This window comes from Seriola dumerili, unplaced genomic scaffold (assembly GCF_002260705.1).
Source record: "Seriola dumerili isolate Sdu_G_001 unplaced genomic scaffold, Sdu_1.0 BDQW01001087.1, whole genome shotgun sequence".
Lineage (NCBI taxonomy): Eukaryota > Metazoa > Chordata > Actinopteri > Carangiformes > Carangidae > Seriola > Seriola dumerili.
The window spans coordinates 521,322-549,275 of record NW_019175342.1 but is presented as its reverse complement, the minus strand read 5'-3'; the positions used below and the strand labels follow the sequence as shown (position 1 = coordinate 549,275).

The 27,954-nt window shown below is 40.3% G+C and overlaps 1 protein-coding gene across 2 annotated transcripts; it reads right to left on the bottom strand.

The window, feature by feature from the left end:
• Nucleotides 1–14: 14 nt before the first annotated feature.
• rab11fip4 (RAB11 family interacting protein 4) lies at nucleotides 15–27,643 on the bottom strand. Of its 2 annotated transcripts, XM_022766880.1 has the most exons (14): nucleotides 27,199–27,643; nucleotides 14,484–14,734; nucleotides 13,987–14,172; nucleotides 12,343–12,477; nucleotides 9,208–9,243; nucleotides 7,883–7,982; nucleotides 7,204–7,307; nucleotides 6,829–6,969; nucleotides 6,426–6,507; nucleotides 5,421–5,558; nucleotides 5,057–5,215; nucleotides 3,084–3,164; nucleotides 2,479–2,622; nucleotides 15–1,901 (listed from the first exon to the last, which is right to left on the bottom strand). In XM_022766880.1, the coding sequence occupies exons 1-14, from the start codon at nucleotides 27,274–27,276 to the stop codon at nucleotides 1,785–1,787; spliced, it is 1,752 nt and encodes a 583-aa protein (XP_022622601.1). In that variant the 5' UTR covers nucleotides 27,277–27,643; the 3' UTR covers nucleotides 15–1,784. The 2 variants fall into 2 exon arrangements, with proteins under 2 accessions (XP_022622601.1, XP_022622602.1); XM_022766881.1 differs by lacking the exon at nucleotides 3,084–3,164.
• Nucleotides 27,644–27,954: the final 311 nt, after the last annotated feature.

Sequence of the window (27,954 nt, the reverse complement as noted above, 5' to 3'; positions counted from 1 at the left end):
GAGTGGCACATGAATACAAATTATCACTATTTAATTACAACATTTACAAGTCAAGAAAATATGTGAGACATAGACATAGAATGTACCTCCAAAAACTGTGTAAATCTATAGCAACGTCATCTTGAAAAATGTCCTCAAAAAAGGCACAGACAGAAGAAAACGTGAACCATGCAAAAAGAAACAAAAAGGTTTTTTTTGTGCAAGGAAGCAAAACTCAAGTTTAGAATAATTACATAACACAGCAGATTGCAATTGTTTCCCCTCTAAAACAATGACCTCCTCATTACAGTACAGAATACTGTACACATGTTACAACTTAATCAAGTACAGATTTGAATTCAAAAAGCCTTTTTGGCCACACAGAAAGTGAAATATCAAGTTGTACATTCATGATATTTACAGTATTAGAGTTTCAGAGAGCCATCGGGGCATTAACTACAATCTGCAACCTGTAGGCTTCAATGAGATTGCTAATCCAGTCTTTTGCACCTAAAATTGATGGACGCTCACATCCAGTATCTGAGCTGATTTCACTGAGCATAGAGAGATGATTCAGTAAAACCATGTTACAATGGCTACCAGTCATTCCGATGGAAATCCACCGTACATCCTGTACATTCATATCATTACATTTCTGTGCAACATCATTGGGTCTATTGCTAGCAACAGAGCATCTTTTCCAGCTCTTGCTTTGCTAGCAAATAGCAGCCACAGAAGTTACAGTTTAAAGACACTCCTTGGTTGCAGCTTCTGCGCCGTAAAGTGACACTCATCTGCGACTCATCTGAACCAACCTAAGGGCCACTTCTCAGTGAAAAATATTCACTATTGGACTGATTGACACTGCAAGTGCTGTTTCAATGTTCCTGGAAGACATGTTCTCAAGAATAAACAAAAAACATTAATCCTCACCTTCAATTAACCCTCATAGACTTCACTAATACTCTCCTTTGCTAGCATCCATGGTTTGTCATCTGACTCCCCACCTCTTTAGAGAAAACACTGCTGTTTGTTTGTTTTCAGCTTATAATTAAGACCTTCTTCTTTTCTTTCGCTGACCACTTCTGCCTCCTATCTCACTCTTCTTTTAACACCTGCTTGTCCACGTATGTCACATGCATTCAGAGAACACCTACATGAAAGAGGAGAAGAGACTGGCAGTTTACAGATCGGGCAACAGTGAACTGGCCTGCCTTCATGTCTGTCTCACTCAGGTTTACAGTCTGCTTGCCAACCTGTCCGCGTACCAAACTGTCAGCTAATTTTACATCAGGATACAGTAGAATCCACGTCAGGTTTCTGACATTGTTCCAGTTTTTGTGCCCGACAACATTATGTCCAGTGTACTACATCAAGAGACTTTGTCGATCCTCATAAAGCATGATGAACGCAGGATATTCCTGGGAGGAAATCACCAGTTTTGTCTTGTGAGATCAAAGTTGTAACAGTAACTAGAGTTCACAGCATAGACAGAATAAAAACAAGACAGGGTAGATCGAGTTGAAGAGTCACAGTAGTATGACCTACAGTCAGCCAGCAATCACTGGCTCTTTAGTTCTGAGTAGGATCACACTCAGCCTTCGCTGCAAGAGAAGTTCTCTTCCTGCCACAAACAGCAGGGGGCGATGTATGTCTATTTATATGTCCCCATTTCCAAGACAGGCTCTGCCTCTCTCTGCTTTCCTGTACAGACTCCCAACTCGGTTTTAAGGTTCTGATCAAACAACTGGAATGATCCTCATTCTCCGAGTTCAAGAACGATTCTCATTCCAGTTGAGTCACTGCTAGTTTTTGATCTCCAGGATGGAGGGGTTGTGGTCCAGGATGGACAGGATGATTTTGTCCATGTACTGTCGCAGACGCAAGTTGATTTCCTCCTGCTCCTTCAGGGCTTCCATTAACTGCGAGAAAAGAAATATATCACATTTTCATTTCAGTTTTTTTTTTTTTTAACAATGCACACTATGGTCTTACTAATTGTATTGTTACACAAAAGCTCCTTGGTTGATTTGGGGACCCAATACTTTTGTTGGTACTAGAATACACTATGTTAAATAATGGCAAAATCATAATTCTCTTTGTGGGAGGACTATACAGAAATGCTGCTGCATATAGATTTTATGCTTTCAAGTTATTCAATTTTATGCATGCATAGTTTATTTAGCCTATGTGTGTGATATAACCATGGTGGCCTCCATTTTATGCATAATAGATTCAACTCTACAATAGTGTAATATCTAGAACACTATCATGCTGAGATATGTCCTGGAAATACAGTTACATTCTAACTGCTGTATGTAAGGATCCTATAAACCTGCTCCATATAAGAAACGTATTGGTCGCGGAGCAGTCGACAATGCAGTCACAGAATCATTTCAGAGTAAAATGACCATTTTCATTGTCATAAAAAAATGACTAGTTTAACTGCACTGCATTCTCAGTATGTACAATATAGTCTGTATTGTAGCCTGATTTTACCTGGTCTCTGGAGGCATTATCTATCTCTGCAGCCAGGGACTGGGCCTTGGTCTGCGTGGCAAACAGGTTCTTTGCTTCATATAGGCTGAGGCTGAGGATCTGACCGTTCAGCTCATCGTTCTGCTCCCTCAGCTTCTGGTTCTCCTAAAAATACAGAATCAGGGTGGGAAGGAGAGGAGAGAGAGAGATAGGAAGAGAATGAGAGATAAGTATTTGGACCATGCAGGGATGATAATGTTTTGTTTTTTTTAATGGCCACTACTCAAGCCTCACTCAACCCATACGCCAAAACATTGCACTTGGTACCTCATCTAGCAGCAAACACAGCAATGGGCATCTATTTTGGCAACACCTACAGGACATAACACGGGTTATGTGTGTTACAGAACAAACTGCTCCCCTGCTTTGTCGAGTGTGTTATGAAAGCTCCATGATTAAGTTGCCTTTGAGTGCTGACAAGAGGTCAGTTTGCTTCACCCTTGTTTATCCTTAACCATTAGTAGGGGGACTGCAACACTGACCCCAATTCAGCTTGGGCAAGGTCACTCTACCCCATTGTGATTAGTGGTTAATTGGGAGGTCAAAGGTCACAGAAACAGTTTTACCATCAGACCAGGACGGAGCCAAGCCCCAGACAACACCAGGTGCTGGAATTCAGGGGGAAGAAAGTCCTGGGACACAAATCGCTGGACACACACATACAGACATTTACAGAGCGCACAGGCAAGTATGAGATAATGAGTGTATCCTTCTTGCGGATGTTACAGGGCAGTGTCTGTATACACAGCTTCATAATTTGTCCGACCATGAACAATCACATTGAATTGTTCTCCATCTAAAACTGCTGGAATAAGCTGATATAAAGAAAGACATGAAAAAGTATCTGCAGACTGAAGATCATAAAAACTATTATCATCCCCTTCTTGCTTCCCTGCACTTAGTGTGACAAGTTTGGCCCGAGGCTACAAGGGGCCATGGACCTTATCATCTGAAGTCCCTGATAAAATGCACACACTGTGCGAATCAGCAATTCTCACTGACTGACTATGTATCACTTAAAAAGGTACCTCAAGGCGTGGTGGCTTTGGTAACTTGTCCCCTTTATACTGCCTTTTCTTTTGGCTCAGGAACTTGGAAGCATAATTTATAATTCATTCCATTACATGTGAGTCAGACCCATCTTCTATACAACTTCAAAGAGTGTTAATATCTACTCTCACTAGTCTTATCACAGAGGACATCTGAAAAACACTCATCTACTCCCCTATCTCACATGTTTACTTTGCACCAGGTCCGTACAGTGCAGAGGCTGGAGAGAGTAATGTGACATTTGAGTCTCTAACTATGGCAGGTGGATACACGTGAGGCAAATGTCATTGTTTTTCGGAGAACTGAAACTAAAGAATAGAGACATACAGAACATACTCTATGCCTTCTGCAGCTCATATTCTCATAATTTGTGATGAAGTTAAGCTCCACTGGACTCTGCATTACATTATCATCAGTACATCATGTCGAGTGCTGCTTTCCTCAAGAGGATTTTTATGGTAATGAAAGGAGCCAGTGAGATTGGCTGTGATCTTTGCCAGCCACTAATCCTACTGATCATGTGATAATTTTTGCCTGAACCCAACCTCCTTCAGAGTGTGTATCCCAGGTCCACCTAGCGTCTGCAGCCACAAAAACCAAAACCAAAAGTGGGCCTTATTTTATGAAAGTAGCACACAGTTTCAGTTTCCCCAGGCAGTATGCAACCAATTTATCGTGGTAAATGGAAACCACTCCCTGTAAGAGCAAGGTTAAGTGCACTGAGTTCTGCAGGATAAATATAACACGAGTATGAATCTATGAACTGTATCATCTGAAACTATCTGAATCATTGTGCATGTATGTCCTCCAGGAGCTTCAGAGTTGGTTGTAATATAAGTGTAATGTAGTGTTTCTGTACTGCAGCTGTGCCATTTTATGGAAAACACGGATGGTTGGCCAAAAATGCAAGGCTCTACTGTAATTTGGTCATTGTGTATGAAAGATTTCTTTTCAGAAATAATGCAGTGATTAGTTGAATATTTTTTCAGGGTGATTACAAAATTGCAGTCTCCTAGAGGGGCTCATAGAGAGTCAGAGACGTGCTACTGAGTACAGTCAGTGGCATGAAGCTCAAACTGAGATACGCTTTGAAAATCAAGGCGATGATAACGAGTAAAATTATTTCTTCTACGTTTGGAATAAATAAAAACAACTGGTCACTCAAGACACTTTAATGAACCATGTTGAGTATCCTGTGAGAAATTAAATATAATATATATTTGCTGCATTAAATGTATGACAGATAATTATGTAGATCACTTTGAGACACTGCCTTTCAGTGCAGCCTACACTTGAACAGGTATTATCTTTCAATAACAGACCAGCAATCCTGGATTCAGGATCCTGAATCTATGTGAAAGCCTTTTATCATCATCTCAGCATCTGAAAGCACACTCAGTATACAGAAATCCCTGAAAACCACTAGCTGCAATACTTACTGAGCTGACCATGCACAATGAAGTATTTGAAAAGTGCCTTTCATCAGTACCTGTTTGAGTCTCTTGACCTCATGCTCTAGCTCCACCTCCCTGGTCCTGCTGTTGAAGTCCGCCAGGCTGGAGGAGGAGGTGCGGCTGCGGCCAGGCCTTTCTGTCTCCAGCTTGAACAGCTGCAAATGTTCCAGCTCTCGACGCAGGTCTTCTATCAGCTACACAAAAGATAAAGGACGAATTAACAATGTTATATAATGTCAATGCAGTTTTTTTGTAGGTGTATGAGATGACATAACTGCAGTGAGACAGTGAGAAGAGTAAGACAGGAAATAAAGTGAGCAGTGAAACAAACAAACCACCTTGCTTAATGTGTGTGTGTGCGTGAGTGTGTGTCTGATTGCATAAAATAATCCCACCCACCTCCTGCATGGCTTCTTTCTCTTTTTGGAACTGGAGTCTATTCTGTCTCAGTTTGTCCATCATTTTCCTGTAGAGGTCCATCTCATCCTTCAGACGCAGACTGGTGTCCTCCAACTTGTCTGTCATTCTTTGCTTCTCCTGTGGATGGACACATACACACACAATTATGGTTTGAAATATGTTTTGCTTTATCTGTGTTTCAGTTATTTCTATTCCATTTACAGACTCTTTTGGATATATATGGGGCTGCTGTGGCTCAGGAGGTAGAGCAGGTCATCCACTAATCAAGTGGGTGATTCCATCCCCCACCTCTTCCAGTCCGCATGTCCAAGTGTCCATGGGCAAGATATTGAACCCCAAATTTCCCCTGATGGCTGTTCCATCAGTGTACGAGTGTGTGTATGGGTGTGATGTTTGAATGTGTGAGTGAAAGGGTGAATGTGGTAAGTATTGCTAAACACTTTGAGCGGTTGATAAGACTAGAAAAGTGCTGTACAAGTGCAGTCCATTTATCATTTACCATACTATTAAACCACACTGGTTTTCGGTATCAGAGATTTTCAGAGTGCATTCATTCGAGAAAATTCCATATACAAGCAAGTTTTCTATTTTCTGTCACACCTTTGGTTGTACATTCAACAACATGCAGAGTTGACAACTGTCAGGTTTGGTGCCATTTACATTTACTGTCTCAAAATAGAGGTGTGGTTCAACACCAAGCGAATGTCTCTAACATCTCATCCTGTAAAATATACTGTAAGAAATACAGTTCCTCATAATCTGTGTCTGTGTGTGTGTGTGTGTGTCTGTGTGTGTGTGTGTGTGCGCGCACATGGTGAATGACATCTGACTATTAAGAAAACTGACAACTGTGAATATGGAAATTACTGAGACCTTGCATGTTAGAAAGAGAAACAGGCAGCTAACTGGAGAGTTGCTCCCGATACAAATGCAAAAGTAAAGACGATAAAGAAAAGATGAACAACATAAAAGAATGTGGCTTACCTCATCCAGTTTCTCTGTCTGTGACTTGAGTCGGCACATGTTAAGAGTCATCTCATTGTTCTCGTCCTCCAATTGCTTAACTCTAAGAACACAAAATCCGGTATGTCAGTGTGCTTTTATAAAGAAAATGAGTGTGTTTCATAGTCATCTAAGGCACTGTTTTAGGCAAACAACCACAGTACATGCTGCAGCTCCAGATGCAGCTGACAAACCCCAGGAGGGATATCTGAGCTCTGTTTAGCATACGGTTATACATTCTGTATTTTCTCTTAACAAGCAGGCATGTCCATATCCAGGGGATTTATGAGCAACGCTACCTTATCTAATTCTACCATATTAAAAAAATGTATTCTCACTAATACAACACTGATGCATTCAGATACAAAGAAAACTTGTGTCTCACCGGTTGGTCAGCAGCTCTGTCTGTGTGGTCATGTCTCTCTCCATCTTGCTGTAGGCCTCTCGATGTCGTCTTAGCCCTTCCTGCAGATTTTGTTCTGCTCGTGTCTCCTGGTCTTTCAGCTGCTCCTCCAGCTCATGAACCCTGTGATGATGAACATGTCACACAAATTCAATCCACTGGAGTTGAGTATGAAGACCAAATTACTGCTACACTCAGTTGCATTATGCCTGCAAGATTAGTTGTTGGGGGAGGGGAGGGGCGGACTCTTCTTTCAACAATGAGAAGTAATGGAGAATGATTTGTATGATACAGTTCTGACTTATTTGTTCTAAAATAAATGTTATGCATTTCTGAAACGCAGCTTTCTGACTGTACCTGTGTACTAGTTGTGTGTTGTCCTGCTTCAGCCTGGACTTGAGTTCACTGCTCGTCAGAATCTCATTCTCCAGTTCTGCCACCTTCTTCTCCAGAAAACTCACCTGATGGAAACAGAGACAGCTCTTTGAAAGCTGAATTAACACTATAAGCATAATCAAATTTAATAATTATATTCAGGGATTTAAAATGATGAATGCTCGGGGTCCCTCAATGGCTTAGGGGTCACGGAGCTATATGGAGCTTTATGGAGCTTTATGGAGCAATATTTTAGATAATTTAACCAACTGTGCAATTTACAAGGTTTTGAAGGTTTGAAAAGTATAAACAATATTCATATATTCCTTTATTTTGCAGACGTAAGAGGAATCCTCTCAGAGATCATGTAAATTAGCATTCTCAGCTTAAGCTGTGCATCCATCAGGAACATGTCCTCAGTCTCTGTGATTTTAGTGCTAACAGTGCAAAAAAAAAAAAAAAAAAAAAAAAAGCTGAAGGTGAGATGTTTATTCTTTTATGGGTTTTCAGTAGTCACACAGAAACAGCAAGAGCTAGTACTTCCCATGGGCATTTATTTGGTGCTTAAAAGAACTTAGTTAAATAAAGGTCACAGATTGACACAGATCAACATATGGTCAAACAAGCTGTACACACACAAAGGACACAAACATATTCATACCTTTTCATTGATGTCGATGTCACAGGAGTCGATGCTGTCTCGGAAAAGGTCCTCCGTACTGCCGTTACTGCTGCTCAAGTTGCTGTTGTGGAGCAGCTGCCTGCTCAAACACAGAGGGACACACAAACTTCAGAGGAAGCACCAGATGAGAATAGATCCAGGTGAGGACCAGCTAGTTCTTAGTGTGTGTGTGTGTGTGTGTGTGTGTGTGTGTGTGTGTGTGTGTGTGTGTGTGTGTGTGTGTGTGTGTGTGTGTGAGACTGAACGTAAGTGTGCTCTGCCCTGCAGTGATTCTACTGCAAGATAGATGATATAGGACAGTGCCAAGAAGAGTAGCTGACAAACAGAATTAAAATTAGTACACACAAAGGCACACACAGAAACACCCACATACACACACACACACACACACACACACACACACACACACACACACACACACAGGTCTGTGTATATCTGACTGTGTCAAGTGTGACATCCATGCCAAGATGTGACTACAGCTGCCTCCCTTATCACTGATGGAATTATTTGAGAGAACATCAAGCTTCTGCTCCATTACTGAGATTAGTAATATGGAGAGGAGAGGAGAGGAGAGGAGAGGAGAGAGGAGAGGAGAGAGGAGACGAGAGGAGACGAGAGAGGCAACACAAAGGAGAAAGAGCAGAAGAACAGATAAAGAGAGCAATAAAGTGAAAGACATAATCAAAGCAGACAGAGAGGACAGTAGAAGGAACAGGGAGAGAGAGCCAAACCTTATATTGAATACATAGATCAGGTCTGACAGGCCATTTTCACTCTGTCACTATAACTCAGTTACTGTGGGTGGAAGTAGGACAAAAGCCTAGATACAAAACATCTCAGCCAGTACAGACCAACAGGCCATGAAGTGTCTGCCCCTGAAAACCTGATGTCCAGACTCTTTTCTTCAGCCCCGGAACAAAAACAAAAGATTTTACAGCATGCCTGGTTACAGATCAGATTAATTTCATCAAGACATCCTGTGTTTTCTCTGACTAAACTAGTTAGTAATTAACCGGCTGTTAGAGCACAATGGTCGGGCAGCTGAGTGATAAGGAAGCAGTGACTGCTAATCTCACTGTGTGTGTGTGTGTGTGTCTGTGTCAACAAATACACCAAACACGTGCAGCACAGACTGTATAATGCATAAACACAAAGATTACAAGACGTGAATGACCTTCTTTTTAGACAAACACAGAAGCGCACGCACACACACACACACACACACACACACACACACACACACACACACACACACACACACACACACACACACACACACACACACACACACGTAAGTGGCCTACCTTCCGAAAGCAGTGCTGGAGATTTTCCTGTTGGGGCTACAAAGGGAAAAACAAAATGACAGACATTTGTTTTTACAGTGAATTGCCATTGATATGTCTAGACTCACAGCTCAACAGTACACTGGAAATAACTGCTGATGGCAATTAAGATTCTGGCTATTCAGTTTGACAGTGCGATACATTGGAGACAGATAGAGAAAAGAAACACTGAAGGACATTGTCAATGTTAATACAATTTCACTGCTGGTTCAGTGAGCAGGGGTTTATGTTTGCTCAGCAACTGTCTCAGGGGGACAAAAACTCAAGAATACTCTCAGTTTGATGCTCAGATGCTCTGTGCTGAGTTTCGCTTTGGATTAACAAAACTGAGCAAACATAGTGTTGGGTCATACAAATGTCAGTTGATGTAGACAGAAAACTGATATCATCTACTCTTGTTGAAATACTACAATGATCATGATCACATCCACGTGAATTGGCTTTGTGCGTGTTTCTGACTGTGTTGTGTCGATCCAAATTTGTTAGTTCCTAATGATTATGATGTGTGTAGTTGATCATGTCATGTACTTATCTGGCTACTTAACTAGAATTACTGCCTCGCAGTTGTATGCCTCTGCCAACCACTCACATTGCAGGAAATATGATAACAATCTCTCCTCCTGTTCCTGAGTTACAGCTCTGAATAATGACCAGGAGTGTTTTTGCAGAACATTATGATGTCACAGTGAAGTTGACCTTTAACCATTTGAATATAAGATGTCATCACTTCATCATTTTATTCTATTAGACATTTGTGTTGAACTGTGTCATAGTTAGAATATGAATTCTTGAGTTATGGCCAAAAACATGTTTTTGACCTTTAACACCTTTGACCACCAAATTCCGATCAGTTCATCCTTGAGTGCAAGTGAATGTTTGGGCCAAATTTGAAGAAATTCCCCCAAGGCGTTACTAAAATATCGCGTTCATGAGAATTCGGATGGACGGACAAGACAACCTGAAAACATAATGCATGGAGGCATAAAAAGCAAAAGCACGTACAAGATTTTCTCACATTCACACATTCAGCTAAACTCTGCTAAGTCAAGCAAACTGTGAAGGAGCTCAAAATTTCATTTTATTTTTCAAGGAATTTCAGGATGAAACAATATCAAGAGGTTTCACAAAGAAATAACTGTCAGGGAAAAGGCTGATCTTCCAGGAGGAGACTCTGCATTTAGATGAAGCAAAGTTTTACTAGTGTATAAATCTAAGTAACAAAATGTTTTGAAGAGGTCTAAGAGAGATTAAAGAATTAGTTCCAGTGGAATTTACTTTAAATCTCTGACCTTTTGGCTTTTGTCTGTGATCAGCACAAACCCTCCACATTTTTTATTGAACAACAAAATAAACTTATTGAAGAGTTTTAACTTTTAATTTCACTCATTTAGTGATTTTACTTGGTTGGAATCATGAGCTGTGCATCTTCAAAGCTGTGCTACAAATCTTTTAACGTCTCTGGTGCCATTGTTACCACTGAGCAGTTGCACGTAAACACACAGGAGCTTCCAAACGTTAATACACAGGACACAACACACAACTCACATACATACATATATATACACAACACGCAGAATATTTCACGTGAATGAACTGTATGGTCTTGGGTATGAAATATTTTGGCCTAAAATTGACTAATTCCCCGTGGCTATTACTCATGCTTCAATGAGGGCAATTTAATTAAGCTAAATGGTATAAATAAGTTTGACAAGTGATCCATTAAATACTCGATGCTGCTTAGTGGCAAAAGCACTTTCCTTTGTCCATTCTGAATTCATTTTGTCTTGCCTGAAATCCTTCACTCTTTGGATTAATCTCAGAAGTGTCATGTTTCATTTGTCAGACATTTTCACATGTGTTCACAGGACCTGCGATGTATTTACCCTCCCTTTTCAAAATCCATTCCCAGCACCATCTGATTCACTTCCTATGTGCTCACAAAGTAAATTTTGCACCTTGCACATTTACACCTCACTCACTCTCATATTCTTGCTCTTTCCACTCTAACTCTCTCTTTGTTCCTATCTCTACTTCAAACTTCACGGGAAAGTATAGGTCTGATTGGGAGAGCCATGTTGGATTATAAAACCATTTCTCTCCAGGGAGAAATCCTGCAGAGTCAGCAGAGAGTAACAAAGAGAAATGGTGACTTCACAGTGCACACTATATTCAAAAACATTATCTACAAAATGTATTGTTCTCAACTGATCCTGTGCCTGCACTGGTAAGTGTGTGCACTTGTGTTTGCAGGTAGACTGTACAGCTATTAATGGTCACCTAGGATTATGTTTCTAATAATAGTTTCCCTATTACAGTGGTGTGAGGTAAGCATGGGAGTGACAGTCTTATATAACAATCAATTAGTCTTTGTGTATGTGTTTGTGTGAATGATAATGATGATGATGTGTTTGTACATGAGGAACAGAAGGAGGAACACTTTACACCTCCCTGCCAATATTACATAATTCTTATTAAATCATACTAAACAAAAAGCCCTAAAAAAAGTAACCCCTGAGTCACCCTCAGCGGCCAAATGTGAGTGAACCAATGCACATCAAATTACTCTGTGTGTATACTTCACACATAGCAGCTAACAATGTTTGTTTCTGTCTCAGTGAAAAACAGCATGGTGTATAGTCTCTGTCATGTATAATTATGTTATTGTCTTTTAATGTACCATGGCTGTGTCTAAAATGACCTGCCAGGGTAATTAATGCAAATTTTTCACAGAAATATGTCACCCTACCCTTTTTTTTTTTTAATTAGAGGCTTTTGTTTACGGAATCAGGTGATGTGTGGCTGCTGCAGTTTAATTCACCATGTGGAATTGCCATCAGGTTTAGTTTAAATAAAACTGGAGGGAAGAACTGCAGTCAACAAATACATGCTGGTGATTTGACTTGACGGGCTAACAGTCAAAAGTATGGTGGTCAGCGGGAAAGGTTTGAGGACAGGAAAGGGCTAAAAGACTGCACAAACATTTCAACATTTCTCGGCCCCACAGAGTGACTCCTTATTGAAGCTGTACTGGGATTTGGTGGGTGTAGGTCTTGTGTAATGTTGTGCTATGTGTTTGTGCATGCGAGTGTGTCCTACCTGTTGGCCTTGAGGTTTTTGAGGCGGGCCTCCAGGTCATTTAGCAGGTTGACCTTTTTGCTACACTGAGAACAGTAGACATCCATCAGTTCACCAGTGTAATGCTGACGCACCTTACGAGGAGTTTGGCCTGCACTGTTAACACACACAGACACTCACAGTTTTCATCTGCTATTGAAAACACTTGGAAGAAGTCATTTGAAATTGAACTGGCTTTGATTACATGTGCTCGTGAGATTACTGAGACACCATTTCAGTGTATAAAACCATGTTGTCGGTGCCAAGACACCTTGAAATCTGCAAGCCACTAAGTAACAGAAATAAAAATTAAACTCTAACAGAAAAAGAGAGAGGGAGAGATGTCAAAGACAACTCCTTTAGGATCTTAGTATTAGCACTTGGAATTAATATTTTACTCCAGAAATATAACCGTGTGTAGTTTAGTCGGCATTTAAGTCAGGACATCAAAACTATGACCTCATTTTCAGATCTGTTGCCAAAATAAACAAAAGCCACAATACATTATCACTATCAAAGTTTTACAAGCACTCCCTGATTTTGTTACAGTTTCCAGTAACTCTCCCAAATCCCATCATTTCCTCCTAGAACACTGTTTACGCTTAAGTGAACACAGCTCACAGCTGAGTTTAAGAATCTCAACTTTTAAACTGATGACTTGGGAGGAATTTTTTTGTTTGGGGGCACTACATCAAAATTAGCAAGTGTACCTTTAACCCACTTTGTACTGTGACTTAACTTCTTCCCATGCTGAGTTGTCTAATACTTCTTGTAAATCTGGGCCTCATTTTGAATTTAAATCTCCATGCCAACTCCATTTGGAGAGTTTTGTCTGCTTGGTATGCGTGGAAGGAGCATGGAGCTGTATTGCCAGTCTATCAGCCGAGAGACTTAATCCCATTAAATACAGGCCTTTGATGAATATTAATGTGGCCTTAAGGGCAAGAACTCCTAAGATACACTTCTACAGTCAAGTCTTGGAATAATATGAGTCAGGTAACAATTCTGCAGAGACTCAAGTAAAATATATTTAACAGAGTTTAAGCTCCAGAAACTGGTCTGTGTTTTACATTTTGCTTTATCATGACTTTACCTTTGAGAAATAGCACACATGCCTACACAAACACATAACAGAAATGTAATTATCTGCACATTGTAGCACAGTGGTTCCCAACCTTTAGTCCAGGAAACATTTGCTATAGGGCTACGAGGAAATATAATTCAGAAAGAAGACAGATAAAAGCTGCATAGTAATTAGATACATTCATAGGCTAATTAAGGCTATTTGTGTTATAATTACTGTCTGTCTGTACTCCGTTTTTTCCAAATCACAACATGTCGCATATCTTTGAACAATGGCAGTCAGTGAATAGGGTTATCAATCTGTGATTATTCACTTGGCTACTGTATGTGCAGAGTATGAGAGAGTCTGATACAACTTCAGAGTTTCTTTGGAGAAGATAGGGCAGAATCCTAATGTGCATGCCTTCATATCCAAATGACTTTTATTGTGGTCATAACAGATAAAGCAGACACAAATATTGTCAATAAAATACACAAAAAATGTCCTTTTACTCCAGAACCATACTAATATGCATAAATAAACTCTCTCTTATTCTCTCTTACCTAGACGGAACAGATGAGCCAAGGTCAGAGTATCCGTTGGTACGAGTCTCGTCGTCTGGACAGGGACTACTGAGAGTATAGTCTGGTTCGTCCCCCTCCCCGTAGTCCTCAAACTGCTCCTCGTTCAGAGAAGCCGAGGAACGTGTCGATAGGTCAGAGGTCACTGAGATGCTAGTATGACCACACCTGAGGAAAAAGAGGGAGAAGTTGGTATCACTCACACTGTATTCAATATCTTCATTTTTGGGGGTCAAATAAAAACAAAGGCACTGCTTAAGACATGGCAGAAGTAAATCAAGACTCTGATCTGAAATGAATGATGATGCATGATTACAAAAATACCCCTGTATCTAAATATCACATTTTTATTTGACTTTAGAAGAGAATATCTTGGAGACTGACACATGTAATAGCACAGCACAAAGAACACAGGAACAAAGAGCACCTTCTGATCTGGAGTCAGTGAGACAGAGAGGAAAATATAGAGCAGTGCTTACTTCTCCCCAGGGAAAAAGAGATCTCCCAGTGCGTCTTCCTTGTCGCCCGGTCTGATCAGCCCGTCGGAGGTGTCTGACCCTTGGGTGCTTTCCACAGCACTGTCTCTGTCTGATTCCCTCTCCCTGCCCTCGTCTGCCACCTCCTCCTCAGGCTCCTCCACCTCTCCCGGGAACAGCTGGCACTCAGGGACGGGGTCAGGATAGGCCCGCGTGCACATGATGACCGGACAAACCCGGTCCTCCTCACCACTCTGGAGAAAGACCGCGAGAAACGCAAGAAGAGAGAGGGGAACAAAAGGAGAGAAGGAGAGTTTATGAGTAAGTTCACAAAAAAATTATAAACACTGATCTGTAACAACAGAAACATGTATGAGCTTGAACATGGCTGTTTTTGTTACCACAGTGATGTTGCCAGGATTCCTCTTAGTGAAAACCGTGTAACCAGGAATTGCTCTTTTCTTATAGCAATTTTAAAACATTTATAATATTTCACAGAATTATGTTCATAAATCCACTTAATTTAAAAATTGGCTCCTTATAACCTCAGATCTTGTGTCACAGTTATAATTATCAAATGTTTTCTCAGTATCACAAGTAATCCAGTGATTGCTGTCTTTAAACCCATAGTATCCATCCAAATGTAAAGAAATGTAAAGCAATGTAAAGAAACACAGGCTAATACAGGCCTCTGAACCATGACACTGAATGAAGCCAAAATATTTTACAGTTAACTAAGTAGCTCATTCATTATCTCCAAAGCACCTGTGAACATACAGGCAAATAACCCAAATCATTTCAAATTGTATCCCAGAAGATGTATGGTACAACTGACATGCAAAATGAAATGATGGCATTTGATAGGATCTTAATCTAACCTGAAAATAACAATACATTACAAGCAAAGACATGCTGTGACTGTGTAAATGAAAAGAAAAGAAAAACTAAGCAAAAACAGCCAAAGGGGTTTTTAAACCTTTGAGGTTTGGGAGAGCTTTTCAAAAATCAAAGTTGCTCCAGGTAACGTGGTTAACACTTGTGGATTCTGTTTTAGGGTGGATTTCTCATTTTGTGAATTCCTTCACGGTGGGAATGGTCTTAAGTTCACACTGGGGGGCTGGAGAGCTACAGGGGTGAAAGGGCAACTGGTCATAGGTCACAGGTCCCGCTCCATCTAGTTTCACTCTTTTAGCAGCTGAACTCTAATGCAACAGAGAACAAGGACTTATCTCAGCATGACTGAACAACTGAAACACAGAGCACAGTGAAGGAGGGGGGCAGGTGACCACAAAATCAGAGAGACGAGAGAGAGAGAGAGAATGATGAGTGATATGTTGAGTAACAGTGAGTAACAGATAGGTGGAGAGGGAGAGAAATAGACCAGGATCAAGCTATGGCTGTACAGCAGGTAGGAGAGGAAGAATGAGTGTGGAAAAGAAGACTACAGCTAACAAGTGATGAGACGAAAGAGCGAACACAGCCAAGAAAAGAAAAGGAAAAATGAAAATGAAGAAAAAAAAGACGTAGGTGAGGCAGAGAGATAGCAATGCAGCTTGAGGACAGTCAGGTAATTATTGGACATTACAAGCATTACATTGAAAGATTTCAGCAACTACAATTCACTCCCTCACACACACACACACACACACACCCCACCCTTTCTTCTTTTTAAACTCAATTGATCTAGATGTCTTAGCTGCACAACGGATATTCAATCCCATTCCAGGGTGTAACACAAAGCTATTTGTATGTATTCGGATTTATGCTGGAGGTGAACAGGGACTTTCATCAAAAGTTGTCAGAACGTAAAGCTAAAAAGTCAAATAACTAAAAAAATTATGATTTGTATTTGAACTCTACCTACAAAATAATAATAATAATGACAATAAAAATGAATAAATATATACATTAATTAATCTAAACTGATTTACAAAGTGGAAATAGAGCAGATGTGTTTAATGCTCAGAAAATGCAAGTCAAAATTGCAATGGGCCACATGAATTGTTTATATAATGTGAGGAGTCGTATAAGAATGCAAAGTTGTTGAAAATAAATAAGTAAATAAATAAATAAAGGAATTTATTGATAAAAATCTAAAAAGCTTTCTCTGCCATTTTGCATGCACATATGTTAGAGATGGTTTCTAACTTGCAAATTTTACTGCAAGGAAATTGGAACGCTTTGAACGATCATATCGGTTGAAAGCCCATTATCTGTTCATATCTGAATAATACATTTGTATTAGCAATATATACACACACACACACACACACACACACACACACACACACACACACACACACACACCAAAGTGCATGCTTACATACAACTAAATCAAAAAGTAGCTATTCAACATATTAACGGAGGATCTGCACTTTTACAAACAGCCAACATGGGGTCTGAGGCTGAGTAACAGAGGGGAAAAAATGACAGGTAAAGGTCTCTTTAGCATTCTTTAGACCAGTCTCTTTTCCCTTCAGCAGAAAAAGAAACACAGTGTGTGGCAAAGAAATAAGCATCCCGCCTCTGTACTCCACCACAACAATCCAGAAACTTGACCAAACTAACACAGTGGGCGGCTTGATACGCAGCTTGTTGCGCTTACTGTAAGAATGAGAGAAGAGGAGGTTTTTTCGTATGTAGTCCTAGCTCACATAATATAAGTATAAACAAACAATGTTAGAAAAAGTCAAAATGCAGTATGAAATAATTCCCTAATATTGTGACTATGTTACATGATCTGGAAATGTTTACTTCATTGGGAGAGTCGGCTAACAGCTGTTGAAGTGATGATATTGAGCAATAACAAAATAACATTACAATACAATTAAGGTTAAAACTCTAACTGTAGTAAGTTATTAATACTTTCATTCTCATTAACTACATATACTCTCTCTACATTGTGTTTGTGCAACACTGGTACAATACACCTACTGAAGGCTATATATAATTACACTGCTCTTTCCAAAGTATTTGAAAAAGCTTTATTTTCCTCTGTTCAGGTGAATGTGTGCCAGCATCACTATTATTATTATTATTATTATATTATATATAGTATTCTTGTAGAAAAATAGAAACAATACATGCTGAGCAGTCAAGTACCAGTTTGCACATGTGCATTTAAGCTGCCAATTAATCCTTTCCTTGTTTCAGGCAAAGACATTGATGGACAGCAACAAATAACAGAGTGAGAGTGAGAGACAGAGACAGAGAGAGACAGAGAGAGAGAGAGAGAGAGAGAGAGACAGAGAGAGACAGAGACAGAGAGAGAGAGAGAGAGAGAGAGAGAGAGAGAGAGAGAGAGAGTGTGTGTGTGTTTACAGTATGCCTCTCTCTGTACCCGCCTGCTCCAGAACAGCCCAGGGGGTGTAACTGCCAAAACATGAGCCTACAGAGTGTTTGGAGTTGCTTGATTCCCCCGAGCACAAACACAGCTAGCCTGCCAAGCAGCGTCCAACCTGCCAGTGGCTTTGAACCGAGGACGCTGAAATCTGCTTTGCTTTTAACTGCAGTGGTGCTGCTTGAAGCCTGACGCGCCTTCACATCCGCTTTAGCCAAAGGAGGATTTCTATCGCCGTGAAATGTTTGCTTGGGACAAATCAGTGTGTACTGGAGTGCTTTCTTTGCAGGCTCAAATTTTCACATATCAACATCATTTTTCAAAATACAACGAACCCATGCTCACTTCAGTTAGGAAATACAAAAACTAATACCCAAGTAAAAAATTCTATAACCTTCTGAATCTTATTTAATGCTTATGATGCCTTGTAGAAATTTTTGGTATAAATTATGACTATATTTTTCACAGAACTGAAAGATCATCTACCACATTTTGTGCCTCATGTCCACAGATTGCCTTTCTCAGATGTTAAAGATACAAATACCATGCAGCTTTATATTATTACTCTGCACAGCATGCGCTGTTCTACATATTATTTCATACTTTATATACGACTACTTTAGATAAAATAGGATTGAAAAAGATTTTGAGATCTCTCTGTGAGTCTGTTGCTGCAGGGTCTGACCTAGTTAAAATGCAGACATCCTATCATTCCTTTTCTGTTCTTCTTCCCGCTCTCCCAGGTGAGACCAATGTCAGAGAAGGAAAGATGGAGAGATGAAGACAAAGAAGAAAATTCAGTCTCCTTTTCTGAGATGAGAGATTCAGGTTGAGCGAACAGACCTTTGCTCTGTGTTTTTGGTCAATATGAGTCTGGTTATGTGTTATTTTAATATGACAATGTGAATGTGTATACAGCATGAACTGTACGTGAACTACTGCTAGCCATAAGTGTGCGTATATGTGTGAATGCTTTCTTTGTCCAGGTACTGTACTGTGTTACTGAATTACCCACATGTCAGATTTATTACATGTCATTTATTACATGTCATGTATGGCTGAATAAGCATGTTTACTCTGTAAACTCTCCCAGGAAAAATACAGGTCAGACACCTGAAGTCAGACACAAAGCTTGGTTGTGCAGCATGAATAGTTATGTATGAGACACACTAACACAGCCAGGCTCTAGGGGAACAATGTATTATTTAATCCAGAGCAGCTGCAATAGAAATGTAAGAAGTGAGAAGAAAAGAGATAAAGGGACAGAACATCAAGAGTGGAGGACACTTTGGGGACACTTCTGGACAGCTGAAGAGAGCGAGAGAGAGACATGTCAAGTGGAGAGAAAGAGATAAAAAGAAAAAGAGAGAGACAGGTGGTAGAGTAGAGAAAAGACCAGTGGCAACTGAAACTGCTCTTAGAAAACAACAAGCACTGCTGTATCTATGTGCAACAGACACACTTCAACTTTGGAAATCTTTTTGAAGTGATTAAATCATTTTCCAGTAATTAACTTTCAGTTGAGCTTGGCAATGAAATGTGGAAGTTTATGTGATACGAATGATGACTACCAATCACACCATGGTGACACAGTCCTGAAACTTAAAATACTGCATAATGTGTTAGACATACTACAGTTGTTGAGCAACACTGTGGGAGATTACGGTACAAAAATAGTGAGATGCAAATGATGTCCCTGTGCTACAGTGACTGCTACAATACTGGTTACCAGGGAGGCAAACATACAATATTTTCTTGTTACAAAATAAAATGTGTTTCTGTAAGCGAAAGACTTGAGATAAACTGACAAATGTATTTCCACTTCCCTTATTCACTTGCAATTTTACTTCCTCTGATGTGACCTCCAGCCAATTCAATAACCCATCTGGAACCATGATGCAAATTTCTCATGGACATAAATAACAGAGGCACAAACTGTAGCTAGTTCAAAAAGGAAACTAAACAGGCAAAATAGACACAGTAGACATTTTAGTCACGTCATAGGAGAAAAAGCACAAGTGCAATTAATAACATTAATAATGGATGCATTCTAGATCGACCGCCCTGCTATTATTCATGCTTGCTTACTGGCTTATTCAAATGACATGGAGCCATTACCACTATTAGTTAGACCTATGATTAACCAAGGTGAGACTGTCCTACCAAGAAGAAAGACAGCATCAGTAATTTCGGCAAGAGCCCCAATACGACAAATGTTTACATTCAAGTGACAAAGGCCTCTAGTGATTATGACAGGAACAAAGCAGGAAGTAAGGTGACAGTGATAAAGTCCTCACGGGTGGAGGGATGGGTCAACAAAACACTGGACCACTGTTAGTTTCCCCTTTCCAATCAACCATTATACTCTTGTTTACACTTAAAGCTTACATGTGCACACAAAACACACAGAGAGTGACATGAACTAATTACTTACTGTAAGGCCAATTCATTTGAGGTTAGTGCTCTATCTCTCAGTCATCAAAGGCTCAAACTCCATATCAAGTTGAACTCCAACAAAGACTGGGTTAAAACCTAGTATATGGCTGGATGGTCAATGTGCAAAATTGAAGAGATGTGGTTGAAAACTGTTGTAGAACTGTTGTCAACAACTACTTTCTATGGAAAGTATGCTGGGGATGTCATAAGAACTGATAATTCGGAAAATGTGACGTATGTAGCAGATGTTGTAGGTACTGGAGATGTGATTCTTCCAGGAATGACAAGGGCAGTATAATAACCTTACAACCTCTAGTCTGACATCAAACTTCAAGAGAAGAAGATGGCAGCCTCAGTAAACAATAACAACAACAACAACAACAACAGGTGATATGGCAGCAGGTACGATTGTAGCAACAGGTCCATCACAACTTGTAGAAAAAAAAAAATCAAATCAAGACTGATGTATAAAGATATTTTGTGTTTGGCTTGGATCAGCAAGGACGAGTTATAGAAAACCAAAGGCCAGTATGCCAATGGCGCCACAGAGCATTTCAAATGAAAGGAGGAAAACACCTCATACTTATCTAAGCAGCTCAAAGACGGGCATCAGGATCTGTACACAAAACTCAGGGTGAGTAAGTTTCAGTTGTTAACTTCATATCAACAACATGCAGTCAACATGTTCATGTCCTATAACGTTAAAGTTATTGTTTGTGAGTTGCAACAGCTGACATCTATTTCAGCAGCGCTACACACACAACATTCATAAAGGCTAACGTCAGCTTGTTTGGGTTAGGTTGGGTTGGGTTGGGTTAACGTAGTTACAGCTCATAAAGGGAGCTGAGTGCTCACAGCATTAGTAGGCTACAGTCATTACTGTTCAGTCGGTCAGAATATAACTTCAGACTTTTTAAATGAATAGTTTCACACCATCATCCTTTCACCTTGTTAGTCAATTTAAACTTCTGCTTGCACACTGACTATATTTGTGTGTTAGCACAGTGTGTGTTGCAGCAGCCTCTGTTTTCTGTTTTTTGTTGTGGTATCAAACTTCATATAGAATCGGGGAATTTCATTGGAATTGGTACTGACTACCAAACGTTTGGTATTGTGACATCCCCAAAAGTAGCTATGGTTTGTCCAAAATAAAAGTCACCAAAGGGGTCTGAAAACGATAACTGTTGTGGATCTGTGGTAAACGACAGAAAATGTTTGCATCAAATAATTTTGAAAGAGCCAATGGGAAAAGTCTCACTCACTCACTCACTCACTCACATTCAGGGATGTAGTCGCCAACAACATTGTAGCGGCTGTCATTAAAAAGATAGACTCTCAATCCACCTCCCCTCACACCCTTTTAGTCTATGCTGAGTGCTGAGGGTCAATACCATTTTAGTGCTGAACAAATCATTAATCTGCCCCTCTGGCACAGAAGAGAATCATGTGGATGACCATGCATTTCAAGGCCTTATTGATCTAAATGTAAAGAGATGGACAAGATGGCTTTGAACCGGCCAGACCATGACTGTGCGCGAGTGGGATAATATGAATACCTTATTTTCTAACATGGAAATCAACCAGCACAGAGATTCCTGTGAGTGTCTAATTTATTTTGACTTGTTTGTCATAAATTGTTTGTTAACCTGTTTTTAGCTTTTGCTGAATTTCCCATTAAAAACATCTCAATTACCAAACACAGAAATAGATTGATATTAGGAAGCTGGTCTGCATTTGATATTTTGGACCGTCCCTTTAAGAGATATATAAGAGTCTTAGGTTTTAAGTTAAGATCTCTTGTTAGGCGTGTCCCCTGAGAATATCTGACATTTTTGTGGTATGTCAATTGAGCAAAGGAATTATGCAGCTTATAAAGTTTTAAAAGGTGTTGCTTTGGTTTCATATGTGTTGTGTAACTAGTCAGACAGTAGCCATCTTGTAACTAAACAATAAAGCAAAGCAAGTGTTTTGCAAAAGACAGAAGACAGAATAGAGATGGAATGCAACAGCAGCGTGGGGTGGGATTGGATGAGACATGAACTGACATCGACTGGATCGATCCACACTCATGAAGCTTTGATTTAGTGTGAGTCAGCAGTAAAGGGACCGAAAGATGAGCAGGAGTGAGAAACAAAATGGAAAGAGGAAAGACAGAGGAGTAAAAAAAAAAAAAAAAAAAAAAAAGAGGGATGGAGGAAGGAGAGCAAGGGAGAGAAGGGTAGCAGAAAACTAACAGACACACAGACAGAGAGCAGCAGAGTCTCTAGTCTCTGCTTGTGTTTATCAGACTGAGCTCCAGTGATAAGAGGCGTTTCTCTGCAGAGGCATTTTCTGCATCTCTCTGTCTTTGTTCATTTTATCCCTCCTCCCTGTCTCTCTCTCTCTCTATCCTTCTAAGCGCTGAGCTCCTTAAGTGCTGGCAACACAAAAACATTCACCTATAAAGTGAATCGTTTAATGCTTCTGCTTTGATATTCAGCATTTTGACTCTGTTACCAGCCTCAGATCTCACCAGTGGGTAACAAGACGCTCTGAGACAGGAGGGCATAGGAGGCTTTAAAGAACCTCACAAGATCCTTCTATTTCACAAAAGAACGCAAAAGCTGAAATGATCAGTCAGTTAACCGATTCGTCAATCATCATTTTTCAAACAAGTAACACCAAACATTTGCTTCTCAAATGCAAATACTTTCTGTTTTTCTCTGTCATACATAATATTAAAAATTTAAATTTTGGTTGTTGGGCTCTGGGAAATTATTCATTATTTCCCAATATCTTATAGACAAAATGAAACAATCAACTTATTAATCTAAGAAAAAAATAATTGTTAGTGGCAGCCCTAATGTACACACACTACCTTTAAACAGCCTTCGCTTGTTGAGCAATGATCAAACGGATTGTATCAATACCACTTTTGCAAAATTCCAAGGGAGGGAAGCATGAACACACAATTTGTTTGCATGTGTCTGTGTGTCTGTATGTATTATTCACCTTCTATGCTAAGTAATACTCTTCCTACGTACGCACACACTCACACATTACACAAAGGGAAGTAATGACTCATATTACACGATCATTTTGTTGAATCAACACTGTGTGAAACTTAAGGTTTCAGTAAATGAGACACACACACAAACACACACACACTCAACTGAGATACTATACAAAAACACCTGAGACTCCCCATTGTTTGAACTCTTAAATATAACCTCTCTCTCACTGCTCATTCATCTTCAAGTCAAAGCTGGGGCTTTTAGAGCAGCTTGACAGACACAACTTCACATATATAGAAACACTGCCCCTCTGTCTACACAGGGTTTAATCACAAACACACACATATTTGTTTTCACCTGAGTCTCAAGGGAAACAGGTAGCTGGCTGGATTACCAGGAATGCTACACTGGACAAAGGACAATGTAGGGAGGGACTGGAGCAGCACCCGGGAGACTGTGTGGAGGTATTTTCAATGAAACCCCACTTACATACACACAGGAAACCCCAAGCTGTGAAACAGAGTGTGTGTGCCTGTGTTTACTCTTGTGTTTCTGAATCCGCAGAATGACGTCCTTAAAAAATAAAACCTCACAAGACGAGGTAGGTCAAAAATAGTGAGCTTTTTTTTTTTTTTTTCTTTTTTTTTTTTAACTAGTCCTGACTTCATCAAGAGAGTGTTATAAATGAAAATATGGATTTCAGAGTGAAGATTAACATTCAGATCAGATTTGGAATAAAAGGTCAACACCAGGTAGTAGTGACAGGAGTGAGTGCTGCCAGTGAAGATCCTCATCAGTGTTTCAGCCTGTGTGTAAGGGTGTGTGTAGGGCCGTTAAACAAGGCAAACTTGAAATACATCACCTGATCATGAGTGATGCAAGAGCCCTTTTCCTGCTTTTTAATGCGTGTTTATTTGTGTGAATTAATGAGTGAACTGCATCTTTAATTCCAAAGACATGGTCCCCAAGAACATGATGGGACAAGTTAGCTCTATTAATTGCAGATTACAAAGCTGCATTCACAGCAACTTGTGTATCCTGCTGACTGCTGCTGGTACATCCAGTCAACGCGCTACATGTGCAAGTTTGTGTGCCAGTATGTAAATATGTAATATCCGAAAAAGGCATAGTCCAGTGCAGTGTGGCACTTTCTTATCTGTGTGCACGTGTTTCCAATCCTGGAGAGGGAGAAACTTCAAAGTAAAAATTGAGGCTAAATGTGTCCACGTGTCACAAAAATCCAAGTGTAGAGTATTAGTGTCATATTGAAGAGTAATTATGAGAAGCTCTCACACGAAGTAAGCAGGTGTGTAGGTTATTTAGCCCGTTTGCCCTCTAACTGTAAACCACCTGCTCTGAACTCTCACGTTGTTGACAACTGCTTAACAGCATGTTTGAATTAAACACACTATTGCTTCACACCAAAACCAGGAAGTTGACATGAACACACAGAAGTCAAACCAAAGTCAAGAGTGTGTTCTGTTTGTAGCCCTACAACAGACAGTGTGATACAGTCCACTGGGGGAAACGGTCCCTGACAATTTCCCAGAACCAAAAAGCAACAACTTTGAATAAGTCTGGTTTTGTTCAACCAACAGTCCAAAACACATGGGCATTTAATTTACAATGATATAAAACATAAAAGCAGTAATTGTTCCCATTTAGGTGTTGAAACCTTTGAACCTTTTGTTTTATGTCTGCGATCCACTGATTCAGTATTTGGGATGGTTCAGTCATGTTTCCCTTGAATCATCATCACTACTATTGTTAGGGATTGTAAGAAGAGAAGTTAGACTCATCATCAAGGAAAAGTTCACACCCTAACTCATTTGTAGCAACACAAACACTTAACAACTCTCTGTCTTATTCATTGTTCATGCATCTCACAGCCAAAGTGTGTTGTGTCTAGCGTACTGGATGCCCTTTCTGTGTCAACAAACTGATGTCCAGTGAAAAGAAAAGACAGCACCTCACTGTGTTTCTTTAACAAAGTGCATTGTCTTTCTCAAAGCGACTGTTTGTCAGCCCTCTCGCTGCTGACTATTGAATGGGGGCATTTCAGTGTGTCATTGGTGGCAGACCCTCAGCAGGTGGTCAGGCCGCTGCCCCTTGTCAGCTGCTATTCCAATTTTTGTATTCTGTGCTCACAAAAACTAATTTTAAACATTTTCTAAAAAGGAAAATGAGAGCCAAAAGGGCTTCTGTAGATTTTCAGCACAAATTTGAGGTTTCCTTTTTTTTCTTATTAAACTAATACATTAAATGTGTGACTAAGAAGATATAAATTTGTTTGTGTTACGTTTTTTTTTTTTTTTTTTTTTAAGTATAAGGTATATTTTTGTTTCTCCGTCTCTCTGTATCAGTGTAAGGAATGACTGTTATAACTGCTGCAGATTAGTCCCCATTCATCCAGTACAGCTAAGTACTGTATGTTAATCTAGTTATTCTAGTCCTGGTGTACGCACTGTGCCCTGTCAAAGACACTTGGCTGAATGTCGTTTTTTTTTTTTTTTAAGACAACAATATCAAATGAATGTATAGTGTAACCACGTGCAACTACATACCAATAATATGACAACTACATCCTCAGTTATACTCAGTTATTCTCAGTCTCAGTACTTGTGCTCTGTAGCTACTCCATGCAATCACAATAAACAATCTATGAAAATAACCAAAATAATTTTAGTGGAAAACCAAAGTCTTCTTGGAAGGTTTCGGGCCTGGAACAATCAGAAGAGAATTTCATGCTTAGCAGAGGACGAGTAAATCTCATTATGTAATGTCCAGTCACAGACCTGGAGCATTCAAAGTGACTGACGTCACATGTTGCTATTGAGATCACCACAACACAAATAAAACCTCACCTGTCTATTTTTGGAGTAATGAATGAATATTAGCAGGTACAAAAGGTGCAACAGGCATCATTTGTATTATCAACAGGCTAATACTGTTGACAATACAAGACTTAGTAGAGTCAAAACAGTCAAGAGGTTACTGCCAACAGCACAAGTATTATCGCTTTTCTGATCATCTAGACGTCCCTATAACCTGAAATATTGTTAAGCCTATTTAACAGATTGTCACAGGTGTCTGTCACAATCTTACTGTAACATGATTTAAGGCATCTGAACATGTCTAATTAAATCAAATATAAAATCAACTTCTACAGTTTGCTCTATGTTTATCAGTTATGTGACAGCATACCTATAATGTTCTTCCTCCTGCAACATCTTAAATGTTAAACTATGGCCACAATAAACAAAAATAACTTCAATTATACTTGTAGATACCAAAACCATTCCCCTCAGTCCTGTTAGACAGCACGCCTATTATTGCATTTACGCCATTCCTCAATTTTCTTTTGTTTTCAATCTATCTGTACCTGCACGGTCAATCAATATCTACCCCGTTCCCCTGCACACTTCTTGTGATCACTCCTTTGCTCCCTCTCTCTGTCATTCTCTCCCCTTCCAGCTACCCTGGTTTCCAATTAATCCCATTACCTTCAGAGAGACGTTGAACCGCAACAGAGCAAACAGAAAGTGAACGGCAGAGACAGAGAGAAAGATGATAGGAGGGGACACTGTGAAGCAAACAGGGATGAAAAGAGAGTGAGCAGAAGAGACAGGACTGTGCCGTGTGATGACACAGACACGAACAGCTGAGCAAGACAGACAGGCAAGCTGTGAGGCAGGGTCAACTACATGCAACAACACCCACATATTCAAACGCATACTGGGGGACAATGGACTCTACACTGCAGCTGAATTGCCCCCCTTTAACTAGCCAGTCTTACCCCTAACATATTAACTATCTGTCCTTTTTTCTATTCATTCACTACACCCTCATGTCTCTCTTTTGACTCCTTTCCCTGTTTTGTTCTCATTCCGTCAAGTGATCTTTCATCACCCCCTCATTTCAGCAGGCTGGGTGCAGTCTGGTTGCTTACCCCGTTTACAAGTGAGGGGAGTCCATGGTCAGCAATCCCCCTCTTTCCACCAGCCAAACCCTCATCCACCGAAGTCATCCAATTGCCCTGATCACTTGGGCTAAGTCTGTCTCGACACAAACACACACACACACACACGCACACACGCACACATACACACTCAACACACACAGGTGTTCCCTTCAAAGGCAAGAGGAGGAGGACGAGTCGGGATAGTCCAAAGGGGTGAGTCCCTGTTAGTGGTATAGTCCAAAGAGAGGCAGAGGAGCGGAGCACAATGTATCGTTCACTTTAAAACACTGCACCGGCTGCCTGGCTTTTCCTACACTGCCTCGCTCTCTCTCTCTCTCGTCACACACATACACACTCACACACACAAACACAAGCACAGACTCTGCACCTCACACCCTCACACTCACACACTGTCCCTCTCTGGCTGGCTGGTTTGCCGGCTGACTCGCATTCACACAGTGAGAGCTCAGATCAGGCAACAGTTGTTGAATTCATGGCCCCGCCTCCCCCCTGCCTCCCCCTTGCGGGTGGTTGCCTAGCAACTGGCTTCTGTGGGTGGGGCTTGTTAGAGTCCTCACATTGCTGCACACTCTGCTTTCGGCTGCCGCCTACTCAGGCTATATTTGCATATGAAGCCCTGCCTGCCTCTGTCTGTCTCTGCTGTAGAGGCCAGTGGCTGTGTGGGCTGTGAAGAGGGGGAGGGAGGTGACTGACACTAAAACTGAAACAGTTTGTCTTCAGTGA

What these genes read in the sequence shown, in the direction of transcription:
- rab11fip4 (XM_022766880.1), bottom strand. Translation starts at nt 27,276, where the DNA reads ATGACTTCGGTGGATGAGGGTTTGGCTGGTGGAAAGAGGGGGATTGCT. An exon ending in CTCTTTTTCCCTGGGGAGAA is followed by an intron (nt 14,173 to 14,483) that starts GTAAGCACTGCT and finishes CTTTTTCCTCAG; the next exon opens with GTGTGGTCATACTAGCATCT. An exon ending in AAAAACCTCAAGGCCAACAG is followed by an intron (nt 9,244 to 12,342) that starts GTAGGACACACT and finishes TTCCCTTTGTAG; the next exon opens with CCCCAACAGGAAAATCTCCA.